The 13,362-nt window shown below is 41.0% G+C and overlaps 1 protein-coding gene and 1 long non-coding RNA gene across 3 annotated transcripts in view; one reads left to right on the top strand and one right to left on the bottom strand.

The window, feature by feature from the left end:
- Window positions 1-13,362, bottom strand: part of RO60 (Ro60, Y RNA binding protein) — a 30,627-nt gene that overhangs the window by 15,666 nt on the left and 1,599 nt on the right. The window contains exons 2-3 of one of the 2 annotated variants that reach the window (XM_030572888.1): window positions 5,385-5,670; window positions 632-1,231 (exon numbers count right to left, since the gene is read on the bottom strand). In XM_030572888.1, the coding sequence (XP_030428748.1) occupies window positions 632-1,211 (580 nt within the window). In that variant the 5' untranslated portion in view covers window positions 1,212-1,231; window positions 5,385-5,670. The remainder of the gene's footprint in view (window positions 1-631; window positions 1,232-5,384; window positions 5,671-13,362) is intronic. The other variant, XM_030572887.1, reaches the window with a different exon arrangement.
- On the top strand, window positions 2,030-12,333 carry LOC115656329. The gene is made up of 2 exons (XR_004001630.1): window positions 2,030-2,087; window positions 10,379-12,333. It is a non-coding gene; the product is annotated as an uncharacterized LOC115656329 (long non-coding RNA).

Below are 13,362 nucleotides of genomic sequence, written 5' to 3'. Positions count from 1 at the left end.
ACTTAAGTCGTCTTCTTTACAATGTTTTGTCCCCTACCTTATGCCCCAGCAAACACAGCGTTGTGAAAAATAAGGAGATAAAAACTAGTCAGAACATACAATGAAAAGATGACTGTCAATCTGCTATGTATAAATATTTCAGTTACCCCAACATGCTACAAAACATTAAAACATTTTGAAGTAACCTGCATTTTTTAACATATAAAAATAGATTATATTTGAGGAGAAACATAAAACTGTGACCAAAGGTCAAAAATAATGAGGAAACAACAGATCTGGTTGAATAATGAAAAAATAAATGTATTTGCCAACTGATGGGGAAAAAAATCAACTGAATGATTTGTAAGAATTATTCAGCCTTCTCTTGACAGCAGTTACACAAAATAATAAAAGACCACATTTATTCTTAAAGAGTCAAGATAAACAGACCATATTTTCTAGCTATCAGCTTCTGTTTTATTTCTAAAGTTTAACCTGAAGGATACATGGATGCTGAGAGACCACTGCACCATCAGGACCTTTAGACTTCCAGGACAGACATATGCTAGAAATGAAAGGCTTAATGTAGTATCTGGTATAGCATATTTTCTTAACTACTCCAGTCTCAAGGTCAATAAAACATTACTGTTACCTTCACTGGCAGGTTTTAGGTGGGACAACCTCAGCAGATCTTTATGAGACCAACCATTTCTTTGTTTATATTTTGTAACTGCTAAAGCAACCGCCAGGCCATTCTTTCCATTGTACCAGTCTGCAACAGCTTTTCTAAGGGCACGGCCCCACATGCCACACTTCATGCCCTCTTTCAGATCCTTTTTAAACTGGATGAAAGTAAACAGATGAGTTGGTATGCGGCAGACTTCAGAAACAGCCTTAAATGCTGCTTGTTTTGTTTTTGCATCAGAGCACTGTGAACAAATTGCAAGAGCAAAAAGCATGGGCTCCTGTTTTGCTGCCCTTCCTTCCAGGCTGAATGTCTTTATTTCCTGTACCACATCACAACCTTTACCATCTTCAATCAGTCTTATTAAAACTTCAGCATTTTCAAAGCCAAGTTTCTGCTCGTTGATGTAGTATGTACCACCTTCTGAACCAAAACATAAGAAACGGTGGAGTCGATTCATATCGGTGACCTGCCATACATATCCACCTTCAGAGTTCAGCACCTGCTTCTCATTCAAGGGCTGCATTTGGTTTGCGTCTTCATCCATTGCTCACAGTTTCAGAAAGCCTTTTAAAAAAGAGAGTACAACTTTAATACAAATAAACGTTGAACTATGTTGGATTTTTTGGCTCGTAACGTTTCCTCCTCTTACATCTGTAGCCAAATGAGTACATTATATCTAATGTCTTCTCCCCTTGCCTCTTCTAGATTTATATTAAACATACTCCAGAACAGCAATAACACAGACCAATAAATGCTTAAGTTACTAAAGAGCATCTTCAAAGAATATATTTAAAAATTGGATTTATGCCCTTTTAGACTTTGCTATAACATATAAATAAGTTGTGAAAAGGGTTTGCTTTAAGCAGCGATATCAAGTTTGGTTTTAATTTCCTCTTAATTTGCTAGTGGTCTCAAAGCATTTTTATTGTTAGCCCTAACAGCTTAATTGAAGGGGTAGAGGTACTCAATATTTAAATACAACCTTTATCTAAAATGTTAGTCACTGAAGTTAAGTGTTGATTAAAAAAAAAAGTCATGAGCAGTCCAACTAAAAATCCTGAGTGATGTCAGCATTTTACTAGTTCTCCAGGCAGGTAAGTCTTCCACGGAAGTCAGGTCCTGAATTTCTGTGCGACAGGTTGTACCTAAGACTAGCAAAACGATACTAAACTTTATGAAGGGGAATTTTTTAAATTCAAGCTAATTAGGAAGAGCCTTAATCCCAAAAATGAAAACATAAATTCCTTAGAACCAGCATACAGGCTAGTTAAAGGTGACCTGCCAAGGGAAAGATGGTGTTTGTGCTCTGTCTGCTGTTATAAAAATTATTATAAAGATTTTTTTTTAAATTAAAATTTATCAGATCTTTCCCCCCCATTTTTTGCTGAAGGGCTGGATGACAAAACTGCATTTGATAAAGGTAAGAGACCGAAGCAACTCAGAATGCAAGAAAGTCCTAGACTTTAAAACAAAACAAAACAAAAACCTTTTGTAATTTGTTTGTTTTGGTTATCATCTATTTAAATGAAACACCTGACAAATAATAAAGGAAAATGCCATCATTAATAAAGATTCAAACACACTTGTCCTTTCAAATGAGAACTGAGAAAGCTCACAAGCAAAGAGAGAGAAACAAAACACATCCCAAACCTTTCAGGTCTTGTTTACACACTGTTAGACAGAGAACTAACACTATATAATCTGTAGGCATACCATATTCTTATTCCTATCCAAAATAAGATGCAAGGGCACAACATTTATATGGTTAAAAGGTAAAAAGTTATTTTTTGAGAAGTAAAAGTCCAGTTGTAGTGTAGCCAAAAGAAAGAATCATACATCATAACAAGTGAAACATAAACTGGAAATTAGAAGACCTAAGTGGAAATTTGAAGATATAGACTTTGCATGTTTTTATGTCTTGGGCTATTAAGTATCAGAAAGAACAATCCTTTGAGTGTCAGGTGATCTTCTAGATTACTAGGGAGTAAAAGGAGCAACAGAAAAGAGTAAGTACATTAGATTCTCTGCAAAGTACTTCGTTGCATCAATTTTAAGTACAGAAGATCACAGACCTATTCTTTTAGGAGTAAAAAAGATGAGGCACTGTCACATCCTGTGGTCCCTGATCATGACTAGCTCACATATTTTTACAGGTGTTAAACTCTATTACTGTTTAAAAGCATTTTAATTAAAAACATAATCAACATTTTTAGTTATTAATTCTATTCCATCTCAGAGATTGCAGAGAGTCAGTATTCTACCCCCTACCTGTGATGAGATATACATACCCTATCCAGGAATTACAAGGGAAAGAGTTAAAGATTGGTTGTCTCGTTGTATCCCTACTCTGCTAGATATACTTTTTTTTTTTGACAAGCAGTGAGGTGCCAGCAACTGGATTAGGAATGTTAATTTTATTAATCTTTTATTTTCAAATAAAATTTCCAAAAAGTATTTCTCACTGTGATTTTCAAAGCAAGTATGTGCAACTTTCTTTTAAAGGTCAACAGCTCTCCGTTCAAATACTGCTTGCAGCCAGACTCTAATTTTAACACACACACTAAGGCCATGGCTACACTGGCGCTTTACAGCGCTGCAACTTTCTCACTCAGGGGTGTGAAAAAAACACCCCCCCTGAGCGCTGCAAGATACAGCGCTGTAAAGCGCCAGTGTAAACAGTGCCGCAGCGCTGGGAGTGCGGCTCCCAGCGCTGCAAGGTTAACCCCATGAGGAGGTGAAGTACGTGCAGCGCTGGGAGACCTCTCTCCCAGCGCTGGCGCTGCAACTACACTTCACACTTCAAAGCGCTGCCACAGCAGCGCTCCCGCAGCAGCGCTTTGAAGTTTCGAGTGTAGCCATACCCTGACTTCAGAGACACACCAGATACCCTGAAAATAACAAGTGTTAGCTAAAAGGGGAACATCTAAGGTATATATGCAACAAAAAGTGTTTTGATATCTGAAACACATGATATTCCAACATGTATGAAACAGTATGCTTTGCCAAATTGCAGCTATAGTTACATCATACTTTCAAAATATTGCACTACATTAATCTTTAAAATCAAGTGTTACACAAGAGATTAAATTAGTCAATTAGGCCTTGGCTACACTGGCGCTTTACAGCGCTGCAACTTTCTCGCTCGGGGTGTGAAAAAAACAACCCCCTGAGCGCTGCAAGATACAGCGCTGTAAAGCACCAGTGTAAACAGTGCCGCAGCGCTGGGAGCACAGCTCCCAGTGCTGCAAGCTAATCCCTATGGGGAGGTGGAGTACCCGTGGCAGCGCTTTGAAGTTTAGAGTGTAGCCAAGCCCGTAGCAAATTACAAAGGTTTTCTTCCACATGTAGAAAGATTTTGGTATAGAACACTAACCTGAACATCTCAGTAATAATACAAGTGGGATATGCAACAGATTGTGACTCTCAAGAATCAGAATTGTGTGTGTGAAATCTATGGAGTGATTTTACCCTGCGTTGTAAGTACCTGCACTTCTGTAATTCTGTACTGTGATAGGTTGGACCCCTTGGGAAGCCACCTGATGTGCTGATATACCACTGAGTCTACCTGTTCTGCAGCATAGGCTCCCTTGAACTTGTCTTGCTGAGCCAGGCTATTAAAGCCTTCTCTAAGAGTATGTCTACACTACGAAATTAGGTCAAATTTATAGAAGTCGGTTCTTTAGAAATCATTTTTATACAGTCAATTGTGTGTGTCCCCACGCAAAATGCTCTAAGAGCATTAAGTCGACTGTCTGTGTCCACAGTACCGAGGCCAGCATCGACTTCTGGAGCATTACACTGTGGGTAGCTGTGAGTAGCTATCCCGCAGTCTCTGCTGCCCATTGGGATTCTGGGTTGAGATCCTGTTAAGGTTCCTTCCCCACTCTGAACTTTAGGGTACAGATGTGGGGACCTGCATGGACACTTCTAAGCTTAACTACCAGCTTAGATGTGGTATCGCTGCCACTATTCACAAGCACTCCCTTCCTTTGGTAGCCTTGAGAAACTTCTCCAATTCCTTGGTGAACACAGATCCAAACCCCTTGGATCTTACAAGGAGAAATTAACCACTCCCCTTCCTTTCTCCCACCAACTCCTGGTGGATCCAGATCCAACCCCCTTGGATCTAAAAAACAAGGAAAAATCAATCAGGCATTAAGAAAAAGGCTTTTAATTAAAGAAAAGAAAGGTAAAAGAAAACCCTCTGGGAGAGATTAGCATACCAGCTAGTCTCTCAGACAACAGATTCAAAACACAGAGGATGTTCCCCTGGGCAAAAACTTTAATACACACAAGAATACCCAAATTTGTTAATTCCTTTAATGGTACCAAGACAAGTTACAAAGAAAATGAACATAAACCTATTTATCCCTTTCTAAAACTTACTACTCTGATAAGAGGCTGGTTCCTTGATCTTTTTCACTCCGACTGAAACTGACTAAACAAAGGAAAACTTCCCTCCTTCCTTTTGAAACATCTTGTTCCCCCACTGGTTCCTCTGGTAAGGTGTCAGCTAGGCTAGATGAACTTCTTAACCCTTTACAGGTAAAAGAGGCAGTAACCCTTAACTATCTGTTTATGACAGATCCCAATGCCTGATGGGGCAAAAACAGTGTCGCGGGTGGTTCTGGGTAAATGTCATCAGGCCCCCCTCTCCCTCCTTCCCTCTCTCCATGAAAGCAACAGCAAGCATTTCACGCCTTTTTTCCTGGGTTACCTGTGTAGACGCCATACCACAGCAAGCATGGAACCCGCACAGCTGACCTTCACTGTAAGTCTCCTGGGTGCTGGCAGACATGGGACTGCACTGCTACACAGCAGCAGCTCCTTGCCTTTTGGCAATAGACGGCACGTTACAATTGGTAGCCGTCATCGGCATATTCCTAGATGCTTTTTTAACCGATCCTGGTGAGGTCAGTCATGGGCGCCTGGACAGACGACTTCTGCTGAGCACCCAGAAAACGACAATGGCTAGCAGTCAAACTGCACCGTCTGCTACTACCCTAAAGATGTAAAAGATAGATGGAGTAGATCAAAACAAGAAATAGAACCAATTTGTTTTGTATTCATTTGCTTCCTCCCGTCCTCCGTGAAATCAATGGCCTGCTAAACCCAGGGTTTTGAGTTCAATCCTTGAGGGTGCCATTCTTTGTGTGACAGTTGTTTGTGTTTCTCCTTGATGCAAAGCCACCCCCTCTGTGGACTGTAATTCCCTGTAAGCCATGTCGTCAGTCACCCCTCCTCCGTCAGAGAAGACAATCGTTTCGTGCCTTTTTTTCAGCCCAGACGCCACAGCACTGGGATCATGGAGCCCCCTGAGATCACCATGGCAATTATGAGCACTGTAAACACCACGTACGTTATCCTGGAGTATAGGCAGAACCAGAACCTGCCAAAGCAAAACCAGGCGAGGAAGTGCACTGACGAGACTGATGAGGACATAGACATGGACATAGACTTCTCGCAAAGTATGGGCCCTGGCAATGTGCACATCATGCTGTTAATGGGGCAGGTTCATGCTGTGGAATGCCGATTCTGGGCCCGGGAAACAAGCACAGACTGGTGGGACCGCATAGTGTTGCAGGTCTGGGACGATTCCCAGTGACTGCAAAACTTTTGCATGTGTAAGGGCACTTTCATAGAACTCTGAGACTTGCTTTCCCCTGCCCTGAAGCGACAGAATACCAAGATGAGAGCAGCCCTCATGGTTGAGAAGCGAGTGGTGATAGCCCTGTGGAAGCTTGCAATGCCAGACTGCTACCAGTCAGTCGGGCATCAATCTGGAGTGGGTAAATCTACTGCAGGGGTTGCTGTGATCCATGTAGCCCACGCAATAAAAGATCTGCTGATATCAAGGGTAGTGACTCTGGGAAATGTGTGGGGTTTTGTGGATGGCTTTGCTGCAATGGGATTTCCTGACTGTGGTGGGGCAAAAGATGGAACCCAAATCTCTATCTTGGCACCAGAGCACCAAGCCAGTGAGTACATAAACCGAAAGGGGTACTTTTCAATGTTGCTCCAAGCACTGGTGGATCACAAGGAACGTTCCACCAACATCAACGTGGGATGGCCGGGAAAGGCACATGATGCTTGCATCTTCAGGAACTCTGGTCTGTTTCAAAAACTGCAGCAAGGGACTTTCTTCCCAGACCAGAAAATAACCACTGGGGATGTTGAAATGCCTATAGTTATCCTTGGGGACCCAGCCTACCCCTTAATGCCATGGCTCATGAAGCCATACACAGACAGCCTGGACAGTAGTCAGGAGCTGTTCAACTATAGGCTAAGCAAGTGCAGAATGGTGATAGAATGTGCATTTGGACGTTTAAAAGCTCGCTGGCGGTTTACTGACTCGGATAGACCTCAGTGAAACCAATATTCTCATTGCTATTACTGCTTGCTGTGTGCTCCACAATATCTGTGAGAGTAAGAGGGAGATATTTATGGCGAGGTGGGAGGTTGAGGCAAATCGCCTGGCTGCTGATTAGGTGCAGCCGGACACCAGGGCAGTTAGAAGAGCACAGCAGGATGTGCTGTGCATAGAGAAGCTTTGAAAACCCGTTTCATGACTGGCCAGGCTTCGTTGTGAAAGTTCTCTTTGTTTCTCCTTGATGAACACCACCCTCTACCCCCTTTGGTTCACTCTACTTCCTAGTAAGCTAAACACCCTCCTCTCCCCCCTTCAATCACCACCTGCAGAGGCAATGAAGTCATTGTTGCTTCACATTCATGCATTCTTTATTAATTCATCACACAAATAGGCTTAACTGAACACAGCTTAAGAAGTGTTCCTGTCTCCAACACTCAGCTTCCAATGGGATCCAAATAAATCAATTTTACCCTGTATAAAGCTTACACAGGGTAAACTCATAAATTGTTTGCCCTCTATAACACTGATAGAGAGGTATGCACAGCTGTCCCCCCCCCCCAGGTATTAATGCATACTCTGGGTTAATTAATAAGTAAAACATGATTTTATTAAATAAAAAAGTAGGATTTAAGTGATTGCAAGTAATAACAGTCAGAACAAAGTGAATTACTGAGCAAAATAAAATAAAACATGCAACTCTAAGCCTAATATAGTAAGAAAGCTGAATAGAGATAAAATCTCACCCTCAGAGATGTTTTAATAAGCTCCTTTTATAGACTGGACACCTTCCTAGTACAGGCCCAATCCTTTCCCCTGGTACAGGGGATTTCTCATGACTGCAGCCACCTTTGTTCTGTTCCGCCCCCTTATATATCTTTTACACAAGGCAGAAATCCTTTGTCCCTCTCTGGGTTCCCATCCCTCCTTCTAAATGGAAAAGCACCAGGTTTAAGATGGATTCCAGTTCAGGTGATATGATCACATGGCACTGTAAGACTTCATCACCCACTTGCCAGCACACAGGTATACAGGAAGACTTACAAGTAAACAAAGCCATCTACTGTCAGTTGTCCTGGTTAATTGGAGCCATCAAAATTCCAAGCCACCATTAATGGCCCACACTCTGCATCATTACAATAAGATCTAAGTTATATTTCATATTTCTAGTTTCAGATATAAGAATGATACAGTCATACAAATAGGATGAACACACTCAGTGGATTATAAGCTTTGTAATGATACCTTACATGAGACCTTTTGCATGAAGCATGTTCCAGTTACATTATATTCACTCTCATTAGCATATTTTCATAAAATCATATAGAGTGCAATGTCACCAGGTTAAAGGGAGCCTATGCTGCAGAACAGGTAGACTCTGATATCTCAGCACATCAGGTGATTTCCCAACGGCTCCAACCCCTCACAACTATCACTGTTCAGTTAGGCTGAGGGGAAAAAATTCTTGTCATTTGTCCATGAACTGCTAAGATTTAAATTTGAATTGTCTGAGAAGAAAACATGGTCATCCAAATGTTCAGGCTATGGTCATATTTTCTCATATTAAGGAGAAATATTGTTGCTACTGTGATTATCTAGGGACATTTCTACTATGTTCTGCTTTTTCTTGTTTCAACTACTAGGCCAACTTCTTATTTTAGTTCTTGTTTTCAGTGCACTCATTTCTCTTGCTCTTAAATGCTCAGTTTTGTTTTCATTTTAAAATAAATTAAATGTCACAGCCCCCAACAGTCTGAGACCACAAGTCAGAATAGACTATTTAATCATTTATTTTAAATTCATTCCAATAGCTTAACAATATTATGGATAATGCCCATCTAGTTTGAAATCAAGATCTGGATTCTAGAGAACAGAATTAGTCTAAATCGCCACTAAAACAGCTTGCTGTTGCTACTGAATACACTCTGCCTTTGTATTCACAAATATGTTTTATTCTCGTTGAACCTTCATTTTAACAGAGAACAGCTTGGTGATAATGGAAACTATCTATCCCTGAGCCATTCACTTGCACCTGCATCAAATCCTTGGAGTTGGTGCTCTGCTGCATATACTTGCATGGCTTGTTTTAATTAAATTTACAGTGGAAAATGTACATTTCATTACAACAGTGCTGTCAGACAAAAGCATTATATCCACCAAGAGCCATATATCCTGAAAGGAAAATAGCCTGGTGGTAAAAAGAGTTGTCATATGTAGGGTTCCGTGTCTGCCATGTAAGGTGCGGAAGTCACAGATTCTGTGACTTCCTGTGACCTCCATGACTTCTGCAGCATCCAATGTGGCTGACTCCAGGGTCATCCAAGCAGTTGCTCAGGCAGCCCTGGGGACAGTCACACCAGCCGCTGCTAGAGCAGCTCTGCAACCAGCTGCTTGGGCGGTCTCGCAGCCAGTGTCACTGGCTGCTGCTCTGGCAGCCCCCGGAACCACCCAAGCAGTTGCCAATGCGGCGGGACCCCAGGGCTCCCCCTTCCCCCTCAGTGGGCCACAGCTGAGGTTCCTCCCCCATAGTGGGCCCCAGCTTTCCCCCTGCAGTCGTCCTGTTTGTCCCCGCCCCCAATTAAATCTTGGGTATTTTTAGTAAAAGTCAGGGACAGGTCATGGGGCCATGATTTTTTTGTTTTTTGCCTGTTACCTGTCCATGACTTTTACTAAATATACTCATGATTAAATCATAGCCTTAGTCATATGCAGTGTCACTGTTACATTTTTATAGTAATAAAGTGTAATTTTAGAGGTATAACTGATGTAGGGCTCTCTCCCTCACTCCTTTTTACTCAATATCTCTATAAAGTGGTCTAGCACAGTGCTTCTCAACCAGTAGTCTGAGTTCCCCTGGGGGGCTGCAAGCAGGTTTCAAGGGGTCTGCCAAAATAAATCAGAGAGCAGGGCCAGCGTTAGACTCATTGGGGCCCAGAGCAGAAAGCCAAATCCCGAGCCCTTCCTCCCTGGGCTGAAGCCAAAGCTGAGCAATTTAGCTTCATGGGACCCCCTGTGGTGTGAGGCCCTGGGAAACTGCTCTGCTTGCTACCCTTTAATGCCAGCCCTGGCTTTTAATCTACTGAAAAACAGTTGTTGTGGCACAGATGGGCGGTCGAATTTTTATAGCATGTTGAGGGCCCTTTAGTAGGAAAAAGGTTGAGAATCCCTGGTCTAGCAGATTGCTAATTTGTGCACTGCAATAGTGGATTTTTTTTTCTCTAATCACTAGGCCACTATGGAGTCAAAGCATTGAAACCATATGCGTGTTAGTTACTGTAGCCTGATTAATCTGATATCTGTATGTTCAATGTAGCTTCAAGCTTACAGATTTGATTTTTCTGCAGCTTTGGCTCTGAAGACCCAGACCTACTGACTTCTTCAAATCTGCCATAAAGATAAATGTTTTCCATGCAACAACCAAGATTGTATTTCACTCCTGGAAATTCTAGCTGTTGCAAAGCCTCAATCAACAAACTCCTAGAAAAGAGACTTCAATCAGATGGTAATTAACATCATCATGAAATACAACATGCCCACAGATCTGCTTATTTGATCTTCTTAAGAACACCCTTAACTTGGGCACGGTCAGCCCTGACTCAGTTTCTACAATACATTTCAAATAGGAATCAGCCAAATATTTTTTTTATTGCCTTTATAGCTGTGGCTTGACTAGCAACCCAGTGGATAACTCTGAAACAGCTCAGTTACCTCAACAGCTTGAAGTTGATGTAATCTTTTGGGCCTTAAATACAAAGTAAAAAGGTGGTTCAAAATAAATTCACACTTTTTAAGATAAGGATAATCTTTGACATCAAGCCTACCAAACTCAAGGTAGCCACTCATGTACTGCACAACATGAAAAACATCTTCTATAAACCTCATCTTAGTGTATGCGCAACATGCCTCAGGTGGCACTTGACAAGAATTCATCAGCCAATTTGGTTCGCTGATTGGATCATCAGCTGCCCTGGCCCGGGCCAAGCATTGACGGGGAGTGTGACATGAACACTGATCCATCACGTCAGTTGAAAAGTTCATCTCCACTGCTGTATCATATAAATCTGAGTCAATCATTTCTGATTTGAGCTCATTCTGTTGATCTCCCAACTCCTAAATCTGAATTCTCCCATGTATATCTTCGGTCCTCCCAGATTTCAAGACTACTATGTTTGCAATGTTTTCTACCTTCTACTATCCAATGTTCAGCATTACCAAACTCTGAACTTCAAATTAACTTGCTCTATTATGATCTGAAGTTCCCCTCTTAAGCAGCATAAGCAGCAACAACAACAAAAGGGCAATAATCATTCTACTGGTTATTGTCAAGCTGTACAAATAATGTTACACAGTAATACACTGGATTATTTTCTCTTTAAAAAAAAAAAGGTAGAATTGTGTGTGTGTTTCTGAAGTGCAGAATGGAAAAAAGCTGTCTTTTTATGTGACTACAAACTTTAATGGCTTTATGACACAGACAGTAGGTTTGTTTTTGCCTGAATGACGAAAACTTGCAGAATTTGAGAAATACTTTAGAGCCAAAATTCTTGTGGGACTTGCTCCCTAGATCCTCGCTATTTTGCACACTTTTTTCTCCTTTATATATTTGATTATTTAAAAATAAAATATAAAAAGGCTGGTCATAATTTAACCTGAGGACTATTGCCCCTGCACCTGGAACCCCCCCAACGAGCCTGTGTACATTCAGATCTCCCACTGAGCTGCCCGCACTTAGATTGCCCCACATAGAAACCTCTCACCTCACATCTGGATCCCCCCACCCCCCAAGCTCTTCCATACTTGGATCCTGCTGGGCTGAGCCTGCCCATGCACACCTCGTGCACCTGGCACGGATGGACAGGGCCCCAGAATGTTTCTGTGGTAGGCCCAGCCTTTGCAGTGTCAGGGTCAGCTGCAGCCTCACTGCTGAGTCTCTCTACTGAGGAGGTGGGGTCTTCAGGGTGATCTCCCCCCTCAATGCAGCCAGTGGCCTGTGCTCCCCACTGCCATGCTGGAGCCACACAGTTATTTATTGACAAGTAAAATTTGCAGAATGTTAAGATATTGTGTGCACAATTTTTAGGCACAGAATTACCTCAGGAGTACAGAGAACAATGTTCTTGTTGGCCAAAACCCTAATGGGGAAAAACTGTCTTAAGTAAAGTGTACTCTATTTCGTTTATTTTGCTTTATACTCCATTTTGCTAGTTTTAAATGAGTAAAAAAAAAATTGTTCTGAATTTATTGTTTGCTAATTGTATTAATAATTATTCTTAAATGAATAAAAGTTTTATGGCTGTAATTATTACCTTATTTACTGTTTGGTATGTAAATAAAAAATGTATGGTAATTCATTAAAAAAAGACAGCTGGGCTAAATAGTCAAGAAGGGAGTGAAGGAGTCGAGAGGCACAACCTTTATTATCAGAATCACCCAGATGGCAAATTGACAACCCTAAAGCAAAGGCATACACCCTAAAAACAAAATAAAAACAGACACAAATAATCCCAGTAACAACCCAAATAATTCTAATTAAAAGCAACCTTAACTACCTCGTAATTAACAGCTCCGGTGTAACACAGCAAGGTCCAAACACTTGTATAAAACCTATTACTATAAAGAAAAGGGTGTATTGCCATGGGACTTTGGGTTCATTCTGCATCAACATCAAAGCTTCGAATGCGGTTGACAAAGGTCTAGCTCCCTCCTTCATGTGCAGTTTCAGCTGGCCACTGTAAATGACCAAGCAACACTAAAAACTGGTAACTAAACAATCCAGCTGCAGGAGAGAGAGAGAGAGAGAGAGAGAGAGTGTGTGTGTGTGTATAAATAAATGCATATGATCTGTGTGTGTGTGAATAAAAGCATATGCTGATGTTAATGCTTAAAGGCGTATTGCCTTATCCCCTTTAAAAAAAACAACTGTTTCTTATAAGCATAATGTTCTGAATCACCATTTTCCACATAACAGTGAAAAACTGTCTCAGAATAACTATAGCTGTATGTTGCAACTACACCAAATTTGTTTTATTTGTGCTCTATAAGTACACAAAAGTGGTTTAAAAAGCGAAGTGTCACATAATTAATCCAAATTTTAAAGATTTACATAAAAAGCACATTTAAAGAAAAGGTGTAATAAAACTATAGATTCCAACCTAATTTTAACAACTGCTACATTTAACAGGTATTTGAATTGCAAGTGAAATACAGCACTTAGGAATTAATTTGAAATTAAACTTTGGTTTTATGTTGGCTAAATTATAAAAACAATTACTAGAAATCTACAATGATTTGTAGTATTTATATCTGTAAGCTCTTTGAGACGATATCT

The sequence above is a fragment of the Gopherus evgoodei genome, chromosome 8, assembly GCF_007399415.2.
Source record: "Gopherus evgoodei ecotype Sinaloan lineage chromosome 8, rGopEvg1_v1.p, whole genome shotgun sequence".
Taxonomy (NCBI): Eukaryota; Metazoa; Chordata; order Testudines; family Testudinidae; genus Gopherus; species Gopherus evgoodei.
This window is presented reverse-complemented; position numbering and strand designations above follow the sequence as displayed.